At 49.7% G+C, this 21816-nt stretch overlaps 2 protein-coding genes and 1 pseudogene across 5 annotated transcripts; 2 read left to right on the top strand and 1 right to left on the bottom strand.

Annotated features, from left to right (window-relative positions):
• Positions 1-1743: 1743 nt before the first annotated feature.
• On the top strand, positions 1744-3572 carry LOC133283150 (ankyrin repeat and MYND domain-containing protein 1-like; annotated as a pseudogene).
• Positions 3573-4264: 692 nt separating this feature from the next.
• Positions 4265-7685, top strand: LOC133283178 (ankyrin repeat and MYND domain-containing protein 1-like). Its single transcript, XM_061479713.1, has 4 exons — positions 4265-4423; positions 5384-5442; positions 6897-7043; positions 7550-7685. The coding sequence occupies exons 1-4, from the start codon at positions 4349-4351 to the stop codon at positions 7551-7553; spliced, it is 285 nt and encodes a 94-aa protein (XP_061335697.1). The 5' UTR covers positions 4265-4348; the 3' UTR covers positions 7554-7685.
• Positions 7686-13729: 6044 nt separating this feature from the next.
• LOC133283169 (sperm-associated antigen 4 protein-like) lies at positions 13730-20091 on the bottom strand. 4 transcript variants are annotated; one of them, XM_061479683.1, is made up of 9 exons: positions 19648-19913; positions 18864-18931; positions 17966-18006; positions 17069-17165; positions 16471-16555; positions 15960-16072; positions 15241-15408; positions 14769-14858; positions 13730-13975 (listed from the first exon to the last, which is right to left on the bottom strand). In XM_061479683.1, exons 3-9 carry the CDS (start codon positions 17971-17973, stop codon positions 13850-13852), a joined length of 687 nt encoding a protein of 228 aa, XP_061335667.1. In that variant the 5' UTR covers positions 17974-18006; positions 18864-18931; positions 19648-19913; the 3' UTR covers positions 13730-13849. The 4 variants fall into 4 exon arrangements, with proteins under 4 accessions (XP_061335667.1, XP_061335668.1, XP_061335664.1 ...); XM_061479680.1 differs by lacking the exon at positions 13730-13975 and adding an exon at positions 19982-20091 and having other exon boundaries at positions 14463-14858; positions 19648-19732; XM_061479684.1 differs by lacking the exon at positions 14769-14858 and having other exon boundaries at positions 19648-19914.
• Positions 20092-21816: the final 1725 nt, after the last annotated feature.

The raw sequence follows: 21816 nt of genomic DNA on the forward strand, positions 1-21816 counted from the left end.
TACTGATTGCTATGTGATGGAAGAGCTTCTAGAGAAATTGGTAAAATCTTGGCTGGGCTTTGAAGACCACAGCTAAAGTGAAGTTGAGACTGTGCCCAGTCTTCACTGTGTAACAGATTCATCCTCTTCACGTGTCAGTTGCCTGCATCTTGTTAGTCCTGCTCTGTTGCAGTAAGAATGCGATTTCACTTATTTTTGTCCTACCAGTTGTATCATTCTTGTTGTCTTGTCCTCTTTTGTGGATTACAGAGATATGTGGGAAAGTTGTACGTAGGCCACTGCCACAGAAACGGGATTTACTACTGGCCTGATGGTTCCAAATTCACAGCTCTTTATCTTGGCTGTGTAGAAGGCTATGGGACGCTGGAATGGAAGGATGGCAGAAAATTTCAGGTAACTGGGAAATTGCTGTGCTAATACTGCAATTCCCGTGCCTTTCAAAGTCAGCAGTGTTTTGCTTTGGTTTGGTTTTTTTATTTATTTTTTTTTCGAGTCGCTCCCTTAGTGTTTTAGTTCTTTAGAGCAAAATTGTCATGCTTTGATCTGCCATGATTTAGGATGCTATTTCAACAGCTTAGCTTCTGCTGTACTCCACTTTTCCACGGGGAAATGTTGAAGGAGGTGATAATAGGATCATTTGAGCTGGAAAAGGCCCTTAAGACCATCAAGTCCAACCATTAACCCAGCACTGCCATGTCCACCATTAAGTGGTGTACATCCGTTAAGTGCCACATCTACATGTCTTTTTAAATACCTCCAGGATGGTGACTCTACCACTTCCCTGGGCAGGCTGTTCCGAGGCCTGACCGCCCTTTCAGTGAAGAAATGTTTCCTAATATCCAGACTAAACCTCCTGTGGTGCAACTTGAGGCCATTTTCTCTTTTTACTCTGCAAAAGAGACCAACCCCCACCTCACTACAGCCTTCTTTGAGGTAGTTGTAGGGAGTGATAAGGTCTCCCCTGAGCATCCTTTTCTCCAGGCTAAACACCCCCAGTTCCTTCACCACACTTGTGCTCCAGGCCTTTCACCAGCTCCATTGCCATTCTCTGGACCAGCTCCAGCACTTTAATGTCTTTTTTGTAGTGAGAGGCCTGAAACTGAACACAGTATTTGAGGTGCAGCCTCGCCAGTGCTGCCTGGGAAAGTTTCTTGTTCACGTATCTAATGTATATAATTTTGGTACTTATTCTCCTTCTTTGATGAAGAGCTTATTTGTTAGACAGTACTCTCAAAAGGCATATTAGGATGCCAGCAGTAAGAAACTGGAAAAGTACTGCATATTAGAATGCCAGCAGTAAGAAACTGGAAAAATACTGCATTTTAGGAAACTGTGAAGATAGCACTCTGAAGTTTCCAGGTAGCTGGTTGGCTGTTGGGCATCATTTTCAGCCCTGATGTTGCTAGTAGAAGCTGGAAATCTTGTTTTCTAAGATCGTGCAGTCCTTCTTCATTTTCCTAAGAGGTATAGCTGAAAAGTCCCAAGTGTAGGAGAGCAGTGCCCACCTGTTCCTGCTGATCCCTGGGTATCTCTGCAATTCATCAAATAATCTAAAACATAGAGAGAAACAATGTAAGAGTCTTTGCATTTAGAGGATCAATCAACACTGAGGAGACATCAACAAGTCTTTGCATTTAGAGGATCAATCAACACTGAGGAGACATCAACAAGGACACAGCATTCTTGCTCAGTGTTGATAATGTGGCATTAATTACAGATTCAGGAGAGCTTTAGTTTGGGTATATGATGTAAAATCTAAAGCTAGGGGAAAAAGAGAGACACTTCAGATCATAACCATACTCAGAATTTTATGCTTGCCAGCATATTCTGCCAGTGATAGTGCTTTTCTCCTACTCGTTTATCTTTGTAGCTAAACAGTTCAGTGTGACGTTGCTGATTTTTGCTCCAAATGGCTGTTTTGAGGTTGTGATAGCTTCGTGTGAACCTGTCTTGAGCCATCTGTGGACACTCAGAGATCATCTAATTAAACTATGTACTGAAGTACCTGGTTATTTTTCTGTCTTGGATTATCCAGCACACTGCAGATACATTGATGACAGATCTCAGAAGGAGTATATTTCACTTGAGGAAGACCCATTTCTCCATAGCTATAAACATCTCCCTTTTGATGATAAGGATATTTTACCTGAAGGAGTCTTTGCATATTCCCTTAACATGGATCATCTTGCTTTGACTCACTCCTTCCTGGAAGAGTGTGATGCTCTGTATTTTCAGAACACCTGGAAGCTTTCTGAGGAGGACCCTTGGCATGTTAGAATGCAGATGCATGTGTATAAGCACAGGTAACTGTTGATGGTTTGTTTATTATGTGTGGGTTTTTATCAGTTACTATCCATGGGTGTTCATTATTTTCGAATTTGCGTTGCAGGATAAAAGCTGCACTCCAGATTGGGTTTTGTGGCCTTGAGATTACAAGTTGTCAATAAGGTTGTTTTTTTTTTAAAAAAAGGAAGCAAATAACGTATTCACCTCTCAATTTATAGATTTTATTCCTTTAAGTTAAAGGTTAGGTTTCTCCTGGTCACATCTAGAAAAATAATCCCATTACTCATTACCAAGTCAGGGTTTGTGGAAGTCCAGTTTTGAAAAGAATTGGGAGTCAAGGGCTGTGGAGACCTGTTCTGATCTTCGCTGTCCTGAGAGTGTAGTCTTGCATGGAAATAAAAATACGGAGAAGCATAGTGCCAGGTTTTCGAAAGTACTGAAAATGTGGCTGTTGATAACTCGCTGTGGTTGTCTTGACTCTTGTTCTTCTTCAAGGCTATACAAAATACGCTGTAACAAAAAAGTCTACAGCCAGTAGAACTGCCAACTGCACATCAGTTTTTATGTAGCTTGATACTTGTATGCGGAGATGCTTTTTGAGCCCACAGAGTATTTCCTTATTTGCTTTTCTGATAGGAACACAAGCTACATATGTATATTTTATAGTCAAAGCAGGCGATGAAAATTAAATCATAAACAAATGTCATGACTCTGCATGCTAAATTGGTTCATAAAAACACATGGAAGTTACATTTTGTTTTCTTATCCATCCATCAAACATCTAAAATACTTTTAACTTGTCTACATAAAAGCTGTATGCTACTGCCAGCACCCCATTAATATAAGCAAGCTCACACTATCTAAAATAGCTCTTAAAATGATAGCTAGCCTTATTTTCCCATCTTGCTGACCAGCATATTTTATTCTTGATGCATTTTCTGTAACTGCAGTAGTGGTCTGAGAGTACCTGGCTGCTTAAACGGAGTCAGTCAAATGGAGTTCAGTTCAGATGTCAGCTTCATTCTCAGCGGAGCCCGCAATGCTTACGGGCCTCCACGCCCCAGAGAACTTGCCTCGGAGCAGCTAATTAAGAAGGCAGCAAGAGGAGAATATGATGGGGTCTGTTTGATTCTGAGGAACGGGCTTGCTCATCCAGACGTAGCTGACAAGCGTGGATACACAGCACTTGCTGCTGCAGCTGCAAGATTCTAAGCATGACTCTTTACCACATGATAAGAAAATTCCTGGGGTAGTAGGCTGGATTAAATTTTTCTCTTGTTTCTTTACATAGTACGAAGGAATGTTCAACAAGCAGGAAAACCAGAAAAGCGGTGTGGCATGAGTAGTGTCCGTAATGACTGGTATCGTGCCAACCCCTGTGGTGAATAAATAACCTAAAAGAAGCCCTTCAGTAAATATTAGCAGTGATTTCGAATGCCAGGTTTGATTTCAGGTTGTGATTATGCGGTGTTACGTTCTTGGATGTGACTGTGCCCTTATTATTTTTTCTCCTATTTGAAATCAGATGCACACAGAGTTGTTTTGGTTTTGCTGAAAAGTGGTGGTGGCTGAAGCTATGCGTGTACAACTCCGATTTCTGTCGGAGGGGGATGCAGTCTCTCCCCCTGCCTTTTTTCTTTGTTTTGCTGTCAGCTGTACTCAGTATTCACTGTAAATGCCAAGCAGAAGCTAGATAATTTCAAACGCTGTATTTCTCCTATAGCCATCTCAGTCATTTCTAGTCTCTCTGTGCACGAATCCTCGATGAATTCCTGCAAAATCCATTAGTTTAAAATTAACCAAAAAATGTTCTGTTCTGAACCCTGTAAGACATTGAGCTTCTGTTTTGAGGAAAATATAAATGTGAATTAGACAAACAGTGTAGAGCATCATTACCTCAAAATTGTGTTGTCAGTTCTGTCCATGTCCCACGCTAGAAGTGTGTGCAAATATGGATGTTTCCCCTCTACAGGTTCATTCCCATAATGCTGTTGTCAATCTTCTTCTTCATAGTGGAGCTGATGTGAGTAAGTGTAGTGATGAAGGATTATCTGCTCTCTCCATGTGTTTTATTCTCATTTATCCAGAAGAATCTTTTAAGGGTAATACTGCTGAGAGGAGCTTGCACAGTTACAAGGTTTGTTTACTTCTAATCTAAAATAACAGAATCATAATGCATTATTTTGTCAACCTGTAAGCTTGCTTTTAAAATTTACTGTATATACTCCCTAGGACAAACTCAGAAGTTTAATACATTTTGCACTCTGAGACTGCAGAATAATCTCTGCTCTCACTGCTGACTCCTAACTCGAAGGAACATGCCCCTGTGCAGTTAGTTACAAGCTTACTCAGCAATTGAAATAAGGCACTGTGTCCATAGCAGAATGCGAGGCTATGCTGGCGAGGTGTTTAACACGGTGAGGATGCAGTGGGAGAGTTAATGGGAATTACAAAAGTGTAAGTAGAACAGTAGGATGTAGGTGATTCTCCTGGTGCTAGGTAACCTTGCTGGCATCATGGAGGTGGCTACTAAAAAGCAATTGTTCTGTCAGAAGTCTGCTGATGCTTGGGGAGTACTCAAAAAGGAAGAGTCGTATCCCTAACCTTTCTTCTGCCACAAAATGAAACACCTGCTCTTGCTTCCTGTGTAGGAACAGGATATGAATTTTGTAAGAGTACAAACATGGGAATGGGAAAGCAATGAAAGCAAGGATGTCGGGAATCACCAGCCAGGATGAGAAAACGGCTGAAAAAGGGGTCTGGGCAGGAACTGTGTGGTCTTAGAAGTGTTTCAACGTAGTCTAGAAATGGAAAGGGTGCCTCTGGGACTTTCGCATGAGGTTAGACAGATTAGGCCCATGCTTCGAGGAAACTTGTTGGAAATTAAGTCCCAAGTAATCCTTGGTTGCTCTGAAGTCACTCTTCCAGTGCCAAGAGTATGATCATGTGATCATGCGAAACACTGCTGAAGTTGCAAGGCAATTATGGGAAAGGGAGAAGGGGAGTGAGAGAGAGCTGCTGCTGGAAACTGCACAGAAAATCAGTGTAGAGCTGGTAACTCTCATAGTACTTTCTTTTTTTTTTTTTAATCTTTAAGTGGACTGAAAAATCAGAATCCTCAGAAACTGTCAGTGATGCTGAAGGCATAATGTCAGAGTAAGTCTCATGCGCTAGGAATGGGAGACCAACTCTCATAAATGGTTTTGCAAAAAGGAGGTAACATTTTTTCACATATGTCACATAAGCGTGCATCCATTGCAAGGAAAGATATTTTTTGATTGTTTAACTGTACAAATCTTGCTTTCAAGTAGAAACCACTAATTGTTTATACACTCTAATGTGGCTCATGGCAGCAGCGACAAAGATTATAAGTTGAAAAATGCAGTTCAAGCAAAGGACATCGTGCTTGAGCAAGACGTCTTGTTAGAAGAGTGTGAAAAGCTTCTAAATATGCCATGGACACTTGCAGTGTAGTGCAGAGCTGAGGAAGGAGAATATATTTGTTTGTTACTTGAAGTCTTGACTGCATATGAACTTGCTTGTTGTGTTCTGCAAGTGTCTGTTCAGCAGTGATAACTGAAACGTAGGCCAACTGTTTCGCATCTGTGGATCTTTGAAAGGGGCACTTTTTGCTTTGCTTACAGAGCAGTCACCAAAGATGTCAAAATTTTTGTGTGGGTTTTATGGCAGTGTAGGTCATTTTGACATCTCAAAACCCCCAGACTGAAAGTTCATGGTTGGCCTTCTGACCTTCATCCCTTACTTGTGCCACATTTTACTTTTGTGGCACATCCTCCCACCTCCCATGATTCTTGTTGTCTGAAATAGTGTGCATACTGCATATCGTTCATTGGAATATAGAGATCCGCTGAATGTAGGGCTTGTGGGTAAAGCAGAGTTACTACAATACCTGAAAAGATGAGTATACCGTGAGAACACTTTGTGATGCAATTTCTGGGTGATATCCAAGTATTGGTGATATCCAAGTGCTGTTTGCTTTATTTTGTTGGGGTGTCAGATTCTTTTGTGTGTGTGTGTGTGGATAGTTTGCCTCCATAGAAATGCAGATGGCACCTGGAATATACTGTCCTAATCTAGCATAGCTCCAGTGCCAGCTTTTGTTTAAGAGAAACACTGTACCTTTGTTTTGTTGGGATGGATGGGTAAATGAAGTTTACTTGAGGAAAGAAACTTCCAAGCAGTCTTTGATGGCAGGAAGGAGGACTCTGTTTCTTTCATTAAACAATACTAAGATTAAATGTTTTACAAGTCACATGTGAGATGGGTGAAGATGCAGAGAACCTTGCCTAGCTTCTTTTATCTGTCCCCATGCTGCAGCTTTTCATGACTGCAGAGGATGCTCTTTGCATGCCACTGCTTTAGTTTAGAGGGCTGAGATACACTGACTGTACCATCTCCTCTTCAGGTCATAATATTGTTGCCTGCTTGGGGTATGACAGTTGTGATGTGGTCCTAAAAACTGCCATGTCTTCCCTCTGCTAAGTGACAGTTATAGTCTATTACCTGCAAGCCATTTTAGTCCACTAGCTTTTAGAGTTTTCTTGGAAAGTGCCAAGATGTTATTCTGGTATTTTCTATGTCAATTCTAGACGACAGAAGAGATGGGAAACAATCCAGCTACTGCTTCGTCGAGGTGCAGATCGCAGCGCATCCTGGGCCCCACCACACCTCCTGTTCTTTGCTGTTAAAGGTGCAGATGCAGAAGCAGTGGAACTCCTCTTAAAAAGGGGAGCCAGGTCTGATGTGCGGCTTCCATCGAAGGTTTTACTGAATGGTAATTCATAATAATGGGATTCTAGATGTGTACTGCAGCTTCAGTGCCCTACCGTAAAATATCTTGCACGTCAGAATCAGCTTTAGAACGGCCAGAAAGCTGTTTAAAGCAATTATCCTATTCAAAGATTTATTTTTTTTTTTTTAGTAGAAAGAACTCAAAGCTCCTTACTGTCCAAGTATTTTTTTCTTATTATGTTTTCTGGTTGCCAAGCTTGTGAGTGGTTGAGGAATATTTGCAAAGCTGCTCCTCACGTTGGTTACAGCTGTTGTGATATTTAACAGGCTAAGCGTCTGGGGCCTTTAGTATTCCACAGTCTTATAAGTCCGGGCTCTAGATTTCTGGTGGCCATTCTGAGGCACAGCATATGGGAAGAGTGAGCTTGGATTATTCTTAAAATACTATTTATCACTACTTAAGTGCTGCTTCTGGTAAACAGGAGTCTTAATGCTATGTTTGTGTTTTCAGTTAGGGGGGTTAACTCCTCTCCACATGGCTGCCTCGATTCCTGGGGAGGAAGGGGTCCAGGTAACCCAGTACCTCCTGCATTCTGCCCCAGATCTTAATGCAAGGGCAGAAGATGGAAATGAGATAAATGGTCCAGACAAGGTATGTTGCTTTTTGAGCTCATCTTTCAGCTCTTGAAATTCAGATTGCAGAGGACCTGAGCAGGCAGTTGAGATTACTGCCTGCCTGTTCTTATAGTGAAAGCTTTGCATTTCACTGAAAGAACCTTAAAAAAAAAGAAAACCAACCCCCCCCAAAACCCCCAAACTAAATTCACTTTGAGGTCTATTGTATTAAGTTGTAAATAACACATCCTTCTGGTGCCCCAGAACACTCTGCTATCATGTCTTTTATATAAGACAGAGTCTTATATAAGACAGAGGTTTCTTATGTGTAGTCCAGTACAAATCATAAAATCATTGAATCATAGAATAGTTACGGAAAGGACCTGAAAATCATCTAGTTCCCCCCCCCTGCCATGGGCAGGGACACCTCACCCTAGATCATATCACCCAAGGCTCTGTCCTGATTTCATCAGGTTCCATGGGCTTGCGCACGTTCAGGTTCTTAAGATGATCTTGAACCTGATCCTCTCCTACAGTGGGCCTAAGGTCTTCATTCTCACAGTCCCTGTGTCTGCCTTCCAAGACTTGGGCAGCGTGGTCAGAGCACTTGCTGGTGGAGACTGAGGCAAAGAAGTCATTGCAAACCTCAGCCTTCTCGAAATCCAGGGTAGCCAGTTCTTCTGATAGTTTCTGGAGAGGGCCTACATTATCCCTAGTCTGTGTTTTGTTTGCTCCATACCTATAGAAGCCCTTCGCGTTATCTTTCACATCCCTTGCCAGATTTAATTCTAACTGGGCCTTAGCTTTCCTAACCTGGTCCCTAGCTTCCCGGACGATGTCCCTGTATTCTGCACAGGCTGCCTGTCCTTGCTTCCACCTTTTATAAGCTTCTTTTTTCCTTCTAAGTTTTCTCAGCTGTTTCTTATCCACCCATGGAGGTCTCCTGGCCTTCCTGCCACATTTCCTTCTAGTCCTTACACAACACTCCTGAGTTTGTAGGTCAGGATACAAGCATCCCTTTCCTCAAGCCGGTTGATCGTTGAATATAGACCAGCAGTCTTGGGCCCTCCTGCCCTTCAGGGCTTTATCCTGTGGAACCTTACTAAGCAGGTTCCAGAAGAGGCCAAAGTCTGCTTTCGTGAAGCCCAGGGCAGTGAGCTTGCTGTATACCCTTCTTACTGTCCTGAGGATCTCAAACTCAACCATCTCGTGATTGCTACAGCCAAGGCTGCCCTGGAGTATCCCTTTCCCAACCAGCCGCTCCTTGGTGAGTACAAGATAAAGCATGGCACCTCTCCTTGTTGGCTCCTCTATTACTTGCAAGAGGACGTTGCAGATGCAGAGGATCACCGTGCCGGACAGGCAAGGGCTCTGGTGCCATGCAGACCCCCAGGATCACCGTGAGGGCTGGGCAGGGCTCCGGGAGGTTTCAAGGCATCCTGTTGTAAGGGATTCTGGGTGCCCTATGGATCTCACAAGAGCCAAGCCCTATCCTAGGCTTACTGGGGTCTCCAATTCCCTTCTCCTTCCCCAGGTCTCTGCAGAGAGAGACACTGGGGACAAGGCCCCTCTCATGTGCCAGCAGACACCATGGGCGACTGTTTCATTTTGGGATCTGTTTTTCAGGACCGGAAGTGGTGGTGACATCCTTATCGTGTCCCCCTCCAGCGGCATGAGGAGGTGGTCGTCCCTGGAGGACCCCACCTGAGCCCTGGGGAGCCCTGGGCCATTTCCCTCTCATGATCAATAAACCCGTTCAGCAAAGCTGCGCTCTGTGTGCCTGTGTCTGTGCCCCCTCTCCTCTGCCAGCGGCCGCATGCCTGGATCCTCTCTGGCTGCATCACCACAGTGAGCAGCGTGGCTGAGGGAGTGTGGGCTCCTGTGGTGTCTGTGTAAAGGAGATTCCCTTCCCACACACCGTGTGCCCCAGGTAAGGGCAGATGAGGGCAAACTGGAGTGTCCCTCTGTCCTGATTTAAATACAGCTGGTAACTCAGCACCAGGCAGCCGCTCGCCCATCCCCTGGTGGGATGGTGGTGGGAATCGGAAGAATAGAAAACCTGTACGTGGAGGTAAGAACAGTTTAATAATTGAAAGCAAGTAAAATACAGTGATAATATAAATAATACCAACAATAACAGAAACTGTAATAATTTAGGGGAGAATTCTCTGGGTGAAACCTGATGCATTTCTCACAGAGCACCCTGAAACTGCCTCTTCTCTGGTTTCAGGAAGACTTTTGGCAGGTCCCTTCCCTGAGCTCTGGTACTTTATGCTGAAATTGGGCTAGGATAAAGCCAATAGCCTTCCTTTGGGCACTTCAGAGTGCACACAGCTTGCAGGGTTAACTCCTGTAAGTGACAATTGCTGTTTTGGTTTGAGGTGCTTTGCAGTCTTTCAGAAAATACCCCCACACAACACTTCCTCCAGCAAAAGAGATAACTTTTTTTTTAATTCTAAAGGAGAAATCCAGATGTTCCAAATGGAAGGTACATGTCTTCTAGATATGATGCTGTGTGTAGCTTGTGGCACAGGTTCACAGACTGGACTTTTGAGCGTGAAGAAAACAGAAGCTACATCTTACTGATGCCCCCAAACTGACAAAACATGCTTTACTGGAATTCCTCTGCTCAGCCAACGGCTCATAGAGAGCATGTATCTTCTCCAGTGGGAGGTCTTGTACCATGCTGTTAAAGGATGCTGCTATACACTTATTTAGGCTACCCAGAGGGATTAATTTATCAGCTTTTTCTTCTTCTTGCTGCTGTAGACCCTGTCTTTTGGTTATTTCTGAGCACTGTAGTAGAACCAGAGAGCTGGAGGATCTCCAGTTAGGTTTGTGTTTTCACCACCAGTCCCTAGGGTGAGGAATTCAGCAGGGCTGTTGCTAAAGAGCAGCAGCTTCCATAACAAAAAGTAGAGGAAAACCAAAACCTCGTTCCAAAACATACTGCATGCAGCAGGCCTTGTCCTCAGCAGACTTCTCTTTAAAATCCAGAGAGGAGGTATGTCTTGCAGTTACCCTGGAAGTGAGTAATTTGGGAATTTCTGACATAAATAAAATTACAGTGAGCAGTTCTAGAAATGGCTTGATTTTTTTTACATGCTGGCAAGTCATTCGTATTCCTGCAAGGGTCAATATGCCTTCCCACAGAGCAACAGTGAGCCGTGTTTTAATATAAAGTAGCCTCTTCTTTTTCTAAAAGATGAATGAAGGAGACATTTGAACACTGACATTTTATACAGTCTCTTGTATTCAGTTTTGGAATACCTGCTCTCTCTTTTGGCCTCCGACATTCCCTCTGCATGGCTCCTCTACTACTTCCAATGTGAGTCTAATAAAAAACACTCCCCAAGAGCTGGTCTCTTGCCTTCAGCTGCAGTGCGAGGGTGAGTGCATGGCTGAGGATGACTGTCTGTCTTCATTCCATGTCTGTGCCGCAGCCAAAACCCAGCAAGGTGAGGACGAAGGGAGAGGAGCAGCGTGAGCAAGGCAGAGAGCTCTGAGAGCATCATGTCACTTGAGTGGAGCTAAACACTGCCCTGTGAATGCAGCACAGCCCTTCTCTACATGCTCTCTCCCAGGCAGGGCTGTGTGTCCCGCAGGAACAGGGGTTTCGCCAAGGACACAGCCCATCTCAACACTCCCCTTTGCAGTGCACACAGGTGGCTTCTCTGAAGGGTGTAGCCAGAAGCGCAGATGCTCTGCATGACCTTTGCCATGGGTTAAATGCCACAGACAAGTCCCCCGGAACACCAACAGTTAAGGAGAGAGAATCGCAAATTACAGTCTGAAAGACTCCTAGAATCTTGGAAGTCGGGGACCTCTTTGAATAGGAACCTTGTGATGTTATGGGATGTGCTCTGGTGACGAAGCTTGTGCTCGCTGCTGGGGGGACCCACAGAGAAAAGGCTGAGTGGGAGGAGGGCTCAGGACTCGCCCTGCTCCCCTGGGACAAGCCCTGTCTCAACGGGTCTCCCAGAGCTGCCCTGGGACAGGACCTTCCCTCAACCCTCAGGTGTCACGCAGCAGGCAGGAGCACACAGACAGGGGCTGTCCCTGGCTTGGACAGGAAGAACTGGTGAGATGAAGCTCCACTCTTGGGCCCAGGACCTTGCTGCTCTCCCCGCAGACCCCAGCGCAGGGGGTCAGCCATGGGTGGGGGAGTGTCGTGGTTTAAACCCAGTCAGACAGCTTTTTCACTCACTTCCCCCCCCTTCTTGCTCTCCCCCTACTCCCGGAGGGACAGAGAGGAGAATCGAAAAGAATGCAACTCCCACGGCTTGAGATAAGAACAGTTTAGTAACTAAGGTATAACACAGATCACTGCTGCTACCACCAATAACAACAATGATAAAGGAAATAACAAGGGAAGAGAATACATCACCTCACCACCAGCCGACCGATAACTCACCCCCCAGGCCCGACCAAGCACCGACCCATACCTCCTCCCACCCTGCAGTCCCAGCCCTTCCGGCTAACTCCCAGTTACATCCTGGGCATGACGTGCTGTGGTATGGAATACCTCTTTGGTCAGTTTGGGTCAGGTGTCCTGTCTCTGCTTCCTCCCGGCTTCCCCTCCTCCCTGGCAGAGCATGAGGCTCACAAAGTCCTTGGCCAAACCAAAACATCGCTATCAGCTCTGTTCCCAGGCCGAAAGTCAAAACACAGCACTGCACCAGCTACCAAGAAGGAGAAAAATGACTGCTACTGCTGAACCCAGGACAGGGAGTAAGGGGGAAAAGCCTGGCAGATGTGCCCCATGGAGGGGAGCCACTGAACATGGGCAACTGAACCTTGCCTGCTTCTTCCATGCTGAGCTGTAACCGATCTCCTCATACATGGCCTCAGGGAAGGGCTCCCAAGCTCTCCCAGAGCTTCTGGACAGTGGCAGAACTGTCCCAGAACAGGCAGAGTGGGGACAGGAACCCACTCTGCTCCACCAGCTTTGGTCCTTTGGGCATTGCCTTAGCAGAGGGAAGTGACAAAGTCCCACAGTGTGCAGCCGAGAACTGGGGAACCCTCTGGCCCAGGCAGCTGCTGCCATTGTGGACACAAAAGCTGTGCTGCCCAGGAGGGTCCCGTCATGCAGGGGCTGGCAGATGGACACATAGTGGTTGTAGGGCGTGATGGTGAGAAGATAAAACTCGTGTGTGTTTGAGGAGAGAAAGAGGGAGGTCGAGGAGGAAGTCCATGGGGTGTGAAGGCACTGGTTGCAGGCTGTGGTGGTGATGAGGAGTTCGTTGCCCAGGAGTACAGTCAGGTAGATGCCGAGGAAGAGTCAGACATCCAAGAGCTGCAGCTCCCACGTGCCTGCAAATGGCAGGAGGAGGAAGTGGGTGACGGAGCTGCCACTGGACATTTGCTTGAGCCTGTTATGGGGGGCTTTCCAAAAGGGAAAGGACAGTGACAATTTAGGGGAGAATTCTCTGGGTGAAACCTGATGCATTTCTCACAGAGCACCCTGAAACTGCCTCTTCTCTGGTTTCAGGAAGACTTTTGGCAGGTCCCTTCCATGAGCTCTGGTTGGTGCAGGCTGAGGGTGTCCCTGGAAGGAGGGGGCTCTGCCGGGGCTCTGGCAGAGCCAGTCCTGCCCTCCAGCAGTAAGGAAAGAGGAACACGGCAGGAGCGCATATGGGGCTGTTGTGTCAAATGAAATTCACACGAGATATCAAAGAGCTTTTCAGAAGATCTCACCTGTCCATCAGCTTTGGTCTCAGCTGCCCTGCGCTGGCTCTTTCAGCAGGGAGATGACTTCACCCAGGCTGCTCCAACTCGCAGCCCCTGGGGTGCAGGGACCCTACTTGGAATGACAACCCGCGGTACCCCTGGCTGCACAGCTGGCTGCACACCCCTGAAACCACCCCCGGGAGAAGGCAGGCATCACACACACCCCTTTGATGGTGCACTGGGGAATCCAATGCTTCTCCAGCCCCGCTACTGGGAAATTAAAAGAGGAAGCTCACAAGCCCCTGGCAGCCCCAAGGAGCTGTCCCAAGGATTGTGGGTGACCCACATCCGCTGCCTGCAGGCTGCCCTGTAGCCCTGTGAGCGGCTGCTGCTACCCATCCCCCAATGGACCTTCCTGCACACCTTACTTTAGAGACAGATCCTCTACACCACTCTGATCTGACAAACCATTTATTCCTCCTCCCCCATTTCTCTTTTTTACTTGTGTTCTTTTTCTTGTCTGGTTTCAGCTGAGGTTTTCTTGTTCTTCCATCTTTCCATGAACCTGCACTCGATAAATGCAGGTGTAGGCCGTGTTTCCCCAGTTGCTCTTCACAATAAGTTTGATGTGCGCAAAGGCTCTGTGTGTGTTCTGTGAAGAGAGTGACAAGAAAACTGAGGTGTTAAGTGTGACGGTGCAATTGACGTTTCTCCCCCTGCCTGCCCTGCTCCTGCTCAGGAACAAGCTTCCAAAAGTGGGTAGGAGTGGCTGTAGGCATCTGAGGCTCACTGCTGGTACCAGGGCTCCTGCAGAGACTGGAGGCACGGGAAGGGAGAAGACACCCTCTGGAACCTGGCCTGCTGGGGACTGCGCCTCCCTTCCCTTTGCCCCCTTCCCTCTGCAGCTTGCTGTGTGCTGACAGAGAGGCTGGGGAGGTCCTCCTATGCGTGAGACAGTTGGTGTGAAAGTCCATTAAGCTCCCGCCATGCTCTCTGCCTGCCTTCCTCCTGGCAGGTGTGAGGGCACCAGGAGAAAAGGGACGTGTTGTGCTGGGAGGAAAGGACACTGTCCAGCCTGTCAGCAGGCCAAAGGGTGGAGCGACAATGCTGTCCGGCAGCTTTCCCCACCAGGTATCCCTATTTCTCCTGGCACAAAGATGTTGCTTTGGTGGAGAGGCCATGTGTGCAGCTGGCTCTGCTGAAGGCAGCAGCTGCAGCCAGGGGTCTCTCAGGACTTAAGCTCCCACAGGAACAACCCTGCCCTTGCAAACCTGTTGCTGCTACCCCCACGGCATGCTACTCAGTCCTCCCAGCTCCACCAGGCCTCCTCGGCAGTGGTCTGGGCCCCTGCGCCAGGGGAGAGAGCATTCACGCTCTTCCTGCCACGGACTTGCAGGCACTGCTGGTTTTCTCCTGGGCATCTTGCCTTCATGCACAGACTGTACCTTCAGAGGGAAGGTTTGAATAGCCTCTTTTGCCACGTTGTACACGAACATCCCAAGGAGAGTTTCCTCTTCTCTGTCTGCATTCAATCCCTCAAGGGAAAAGCACAAGGAGGAAGGAGAGAAGCTCAGACTTGTCCCGGCAAAGAGGATGTTTGTATGTGCTGGATCAGCATATACTGCATGGGCTGTTACCTACTGAGCCTCTCCTGGGGCTCTAGCAGTAGTTAAGCACTGTCTCCACCTTGTGTTTTATTCAAGAGCCCTGAGGTGCTCTCACCAGAATGAGTCTTGAGAGGGATGGAACCCCTAGAGCCCCTGAAGTATCCTGCAAGTGCACTGCAGGGCTTAGGAGAAAGCAGGACACAAATCTCCAAGGACTTGCTTGCACAAAGCTTGCACAAAGCAAGCAAGTTCCAGTCACGGCTTTGCCCCAGGGCCACGTGCCAGCCAGAAGCACCCAGCAGAGACTTACAAAGACAGCGATGTCTCGGGGGGCACTGGTGACGGTCCCAGATGGAGAGACCTCTTTGTAGGTGTGCTGCACACTGACAGCAGTCAGATGGACTCGTGCTGGCAACCTGATGACCACCTGGCCCTGGTGCCCTTGTAATGGCCAGCAGTTTCCTGGGGAAATATCCGGCTGCAATCAGAATGTGAGAGTTAATGAAACGTGAGCCCATGTTCAGTTCAACACAGCTGCTCATGTAGCCTGAAGCACAGGTGCTGGTGTGTCTGGGGGGTCTAGTCCATCTTGAAAATGAGGCTTGAAAATGAGACACAAGCAGCAGCCTCTCAGTATTATGAAAAGAGGAGAATACCTGTTACTAAGCCAACCTAGTCAGGCCCTTACAGACACAGCTCTCTGCCCAGTGGCTCTGCAGAGGACCCCCTGCCTCCCACCCCAGAAAGGAACTGCTAGGGCTGAGTATGGAAATGAGGTCACCAGGGAGAAAGTCGTTCACCCGGCTGTGACTGAGGACTGTGGGCAAGATGCTGCAGTTGAGCTCTGTTCCCCTCCTGAGGGGAGCCACTGCTTTCTATCGAGGCCAGCCCTGAGTCCAAGCTTTGGCTTCAGGCAACAGATCAGCACTGTGGGCTTGAGCATTACCACTGGACTGAGAGGACAATGCCCAAGGTCAGTCCCCAGCTTCTCAGGAAGGAAACATGCACTGGTGGTTTCTGCTACAATACCTCCAAAATCGTATCAGGAGGGTTGGGAGTGTGGAAGAACCATAAAACCCTGCAGCCCCAATTCTCTTTGCAGTCATAGGTCTTTGAAGTTCTCTGCATGTCAATGGTGGCACCTGTAAGGAAGGGAGAGCAGGTGACTGCACGAGGCCACCGAGTAGGAGGACCCTGTGCTCAGACGCCCTTTCTGATGCTGCTGGACAGCTCCACGTCTGTCAGTCCTCTCCTCATCTCCATGCTGGTAGGGGTGCCTAGCTGCGCAGGATGACAGCACCCATATGCCTGGTGTCTGCTCCTCTCAGCGCCACAAGTAGAAGGCCTGAGGGTGCTGGTGAATGAGGGCAGACCAAAGCTGAGGGCAGTGCCAGAGGCAGGACCAGGAGAGAATCAGACCTCATGAAGCTCCCCTGCTTTCAGCTCCCCTGCTTAGGAGAGCAGCACCTGGAGGACATCCTCCTTTGGGGAGTGCTACAGACAAGTGCATGGCAAGGAGAATGGGCTGCTGTGTCCATACCAGAACTTTTCAGGGCCCAGTCAGATCTTCTGATGTAGACTTCCGAAGCCAACTCCAGGGCTGCCTGGTTCACCTCCTGCCTCTCCTGGGAAGCACACAAACAAGCACAGAAAATGAGCACGTCAGCAGTCAGTTCAGCATGGCTACCAGCACCCAGAAAGGCAGAGGGTCAGTGTCAGAAACACAAGGCAAGCCTTGTCCAGTAAGCTGTGAGACTGCAGCTGACGTAAGCCACAAGCACAGTATATATGGCCACGACCATGGGGTCCTCACTGCCTTGTTCCCACCTTCCATGCTCAGGCCATGTCCACAAAGGCTGGCCATGGGAGTGGGCCTGGGTCTCCCTGCTGCTCAGGGCCCAGCCAGAGCAGCCAAAGGTGCCCGTGCCAAGGGAAGAATGCTGGAAGATTCCTACTGCCTGAAGCACCAGTTAACCTGGGCCCAGAGAAGGGCCTGGGCAGTGCCAAAGCTCACCCAGCAATCCCCTGGCACAAGCTGGCTTGCTGCGCTCAGCAGGCTGAGCCCACTACTAATCCCAGGTAGTGCTTCCTCAGGGCTTCTGCCCAGCCAAGCCTTCTTCTCCAAAATGCAGGGTTACCTTCTTCAAACGGCTTATCTCCACCTTCAGCTGAGCCACCTCCTCCAGCAGAAGCTGCAACTTTTGGGTTTGCTCTGTCAACAAGGTGTGCAAATTCCTGCAGGAACAGGAAAGCAGATGTTGTCAGAGAGCAGCCCATTCCCTCTGCAAGGAGCAGAGACACAGGGCTTTCTGGTTTGTGAATGCTTCCCTTGCTCCCCACGCTGAAAGAAAGGCAATGGCCAGAGGGAAGTACAGGAGCCGTGGCTGTTAGAAAAATGGGTGCAGGTAGCACGAGGTTGTCCTGGGTTCAGCCGTAGCAGGAATTTTTCTCCTTCTCAGTAGCTGGTGCAGCACTGTGGTTTTGACTTTCAGCCTGGGAACAGCGCTGATAACACCGCTGGTTTTAGTTGGTGCTCAGTAATGTTTACTCTGACCAAGGACATTCTGAGTCTCATGCTTTGCCAGGGAGGAGGGGAAGCCGGGAGGAAGCAGAGAGAGGACGCTGCACCCAAACTAGCCAAAGAGGTATTCCATACCACGGCACGTCATGCCCAGTATATAAACGGGGCAGTTACCCGGAAGGGCTAGATCACGGCTCTGGTCGGGCTGGGAACCATTAAGCCGGTGGGGAGCGGTTGTATTCTCTTCCCTTGTTATTCCCTTTATCATTATTATTACTGGTGGTAGCAGCAGTGGTTTGTGTTACACCTTAGTTACTGGAGTGTTCTTGTCTCAACCCGCGGGAGTTACATTCTCTTGATTCTCCTCCCCATCCCTCGGGGAGCAGGGGGACAGAGAAGAGGGGGAGTGAGCGAGCGGCTGCGTGGTTCTGAGTTACGGGCTGGGCTTAAACCATGACAGGTTGGCTGATGCTGTTTGCATAGGTCCAATTCCAGCTCAGGAAACATCTCTTACCTCAGCATCTTTGTTTCTGCTGCGGCTGCCCGTGTCAGAGCCTGAAAGGGAAAAACTCTCTGTTAGAGTATCCACCACCAGAGCTGCTGGGGCTTCCCAGGAGAGGCTTCCCTAGGAAGCCCCGGCAAAAGCCACTGCTTCTTTGGCTCACTCTGTGTGGACACAGAAAAGCCCACGATTTAGCCAGCCACTGTCAGCAATGCTCCCTTGCAGGAGCTGCCTGTCCCAGAGGGTCCACCAACCTCTCTCTGTGCCTTTGCCTGCATTGTCCACGCTGGCAGTGAGGTCCCACAGTAAACACCAGCTGCAATTCACATCACCAAGAGACAGTCACTTGACCTGGGTTGCTAGTGGTCCCTGAAGCACCGTGGTCTCCTCCTGGTTGCCTTGTGGATGGGGCAGCAGCTAAGCTGAGGAGGTGGGGAACACAGGGTGCAGAGACAGGAGGTGCCTCTGACTGGAAACCATCACCACAGGCTTCAGGGCATTGTGTAGCCATGAGCTTCAGGTGTGCTCGGTGACCCAGAGCTCTTTCCCATTTCCCCTTACTGCTCCTGTGAGCCCTGAGACCAGGCTGCATCAGCCAGGAGAAGTATCAGGAGGGGCATCAGTCACCCTGCACAGCCCCTCTGGGTATCCCCCAGTTCAGGCTTGGAAATACATACTCCCTTCTCTCGCAGGCTTGCAGACTAAGCAAGCCCTTTGGTCCTGTGGCCAGTGCAGCAGCATGGCTGGGAGGCTACCAGTCTTACTGGTAGCTAAAAAGCAAGTCCTTGTCAAGGACGCACACCAGAAGCACTTCGACCATGCGAGTTTCCACACATATGGGCCAAAAAGAAAAGCTGGCACCCAGCACAACCAGGCTGTTACTCTCAAATGGTTGCTCACACAGACTCACCAAGAACCACTGGAAGCAAGAAGACAATGAATCTCAAGAACCTCTTCTTGTGCACGGCCATCTTTTGCCTGAAAAAGGAGGGTGTCCTATGTCTGTCAATGAGCCAGGTTTCGAGCAAACCAGCTGGATTACCACTTCCAGGCACGAAAGCCACTGTTTTGGAAGCCTGCTGCTGACAGACACTGCCAGGGAAGAGCCCAGGAGGAACACTTTCTGTCCACACCTTTCAAAACTGCCAGCAGCTCTTCCCCCAAAGAAGAACTCCAGGACTCACTACTCCCCGAAAGTAAAGAGGTTGAGCAAATCAAGACTTCCGCCTCCGCACCCCTGCGTCTGGCTACACAGCAGGTTGTCCTACCATGACCAAAGTCTGGGCCTCTGGTGAATGTGTGGCAGGGAGACTGCCCAGTGGCTTTACTCTTGGCTCTCCCTGAGAACGGCCACAACATGAGCAGTGCTTGTGAGAGTGGGGAGCTGGCTGAGGAACACCCCTTGCTCTCCCCTTTGCTTGCACTGGCCCTCAGACATCTCCTTTCTCCCCGTGTCCAACACAGAAACACGGAGTACATACATACTCCTTTCCCCATCTCTGCTTGACAGCAAAGATGCAGCCTGCAGCGGAGGAACAGGAAGAAGCTGGCGGCGGCAGCAGCAGTCCCCATTGCTCGAAGCACAGCCGGCAGCACAGCCCAATTCTCACCCGCTCCCTCCCTGCACCCTGACCCCTGCAGCATGAGGCTACCGCCTCCCCAAAAGCCCAACAGCAGAAACAGGTAGTACGTACACAGTGAAGATGCACACGATCAGCAGGTATCTCCACAGGGATGCAAGGGTACCTGCCGCATGGCAAACAAGGCTGAAGACCGTCCCTGGGCAAAGAAACCAGGGAAAAGTTAGGCCTCTGTCTTGAGGTCTCTTCTCCAGGATGCTCAGCCAAGAGCGTTTTGGCTCCCTGCAGGGAGGCAAGCACCGAGGCCTAGGCACCACCTCTCTGGGGTGAAGAGCAGAGCAGCCTGCATTTCTCCAGCCACTTGTGACATTTTGCCAGACTTCTGGCACAGTGCAGCGCTCGGAGTTCACCCCAAGGACTTTGCAGCAAGAGCCAGTGCTGAGCTTACTTGCAAGTGCAGTGGCCTTGTCATGACGCTTTGGTGGCCCTGGAGAGGATGAGCTGGGAGTGGACTGAGGAAGGCGTTTCACCAGCTCCACCTCTGTGAAAAGGCTCCTGTGGGAGGAAAACAAAAAAGATGCCGATTGCTCTCAGTGCTTGCTGGGAGAGCAAGCCATGCTTTCAGCCACGGCCCACCAGAAAGGGGGTGGGCAATGCACAGGGCTCTTGCGCAGAAGCGTCTGTCAGCTTCCCCATGCTGATCCGTGACCTGCTGGCTGTATTAGGCCGTGTCCCAGCTACCGTCCTAAGCTGATGCCCCATGCATGAGCAGCCAACTTCGTACCTACTCGCCTGGCTGTGGCTCCGCCCTGCAGCATCTCGTGCTGACCGTTGGTCAGCTGTGGTCTCAAAGGAGACATTTAAGGTCTCTTGGTCTCTTTTCCACGGTGCCTTTCTCCTTGCCATCTCTGGGCAAAGGCAGCCTCCCTGCTCAGTTCTTCCTCCTAAGCCTCAGCAGTCTGGGCTCCTCAGGCAAAACCAGTTCCAGCAGCAGCTCCACGCCGCCCTTCCACGGGAGTGTCCCTGCCCCGGGCAACAGTCATGTGCAGCTGTGGGCTCTTTCCCTGCCCCACAACGCTGTATGGGTGCCCAGTTCTGCGTCAAGATTGGCGGCTCTGATGTCACAGTGGGGCTGAGCAGGGCTCCCTCTGGGCTCCCCTGGGGCAACATGGGGACTGGACCAGACTGGGGCCTGCAGGGTATGGGAAATGGGGTGGGCTGGAGCTGGGCACCGTGACCACCCCAGCACTTCCTGGCCCTAGGCAAATAAAGCTTATCAGCTACACACAGACAGGAGGGATGACAAGAACAAACATCTCTCCTGTTGCCATGGGAACTATGTTGTCCCTGCAATTAGCTCCAAGTGGCTGCCTGAGGACAAGCATCTGCTTCACGGTGTCCCTCCGGGTGGCCACATCCTGCTCGGGGACAGAGCTGGCCTGGCCAAGGATGAGGGCATTGAAGGGACATCCCTTGGGGACAAGGGCCTTGGGTGACCAGTGTCCGAGTGCCACCCAGGGAGCCAGAGCCTTGCTGGGGACAGAGTCATTGGGACCCACCATCTGGAGGCAGCTCTGCAGAGTGGGACTCCAGTGACCTGGGTGGGTATGGTGGCCCCAGGCAGTGGCAGGCTGGTGGTCAGGGCAGGGGATATTCTGCTCCGTTCTCTGCACTGGGGAGGCCATGGCTGTGGACTGCCCAAGACTGGGGACTACAGTGCATGGGAAATGGGGTGGGCTGGAGCTGGGCCTTCTGACCACCCCAGCACTCCTTCAAGCCGAACCCTCATCTCCCTGTGCCCAGCATTCACCAGTGCTCCCCATCGCCTCCTGTGACTGAAGATCCCAGTCACCCGGCAGTATCCCCACCTGCCAGTGCACCGCAGCTGTCCTCCCACCTCCCAGTGTTCCCTAATCCCGGGATCCTTCATGCCCCAGGAAGAGGGGTCATTCCCAGCCCCCTGGCTACCCAAGGAATGGAGAGGGGGCAGGGAGAGTCCTGCTCAGAGACCCCTGGTCTGAGGCTAGCAACATTCCTGGGGGAGTCCTGGGGGAAAACACAGTCCTGGGAGGCAGGCGGGGCTGGGAGATGGTAGTGCTGGGAGGTGAGGGGCACTGGGAGATAGGGGGATCTGGCTTTGGGGGCTGTTGGAAGGTGCTTTTGTGTTGGAGCAGTGGGCAGACACCATAGGAGGCCTGGCTGTCAGGGGTCCTTTGTTCCCCTTCACCAGCCCCAGATGCCTGGGCACTTGCATGTCCAGCTGCCCTGTGCAGGAAGCTGGAC

The sequence above is a fragment of the Pezoporus flaviventris genome, unplaced genomic scaffold (genome assembly GCF_033815535.1).
Source record: "Pezoporus flaviventris isolate CSIRO_AGI_PZ_B2104156 unplaced genomic scaffold, CSIRO_AGI_Pfla_v1 ptg000154l, whole genome shotgun sequence".
In the NCBI taxonomy this organism is placed as follows: domain Eukaryota; kingdom Metazoa; phylum Chordata; class Aves; order Psittaciformes; family Psittacidae; genus Pezoporus; species Pezoporus flaviventris.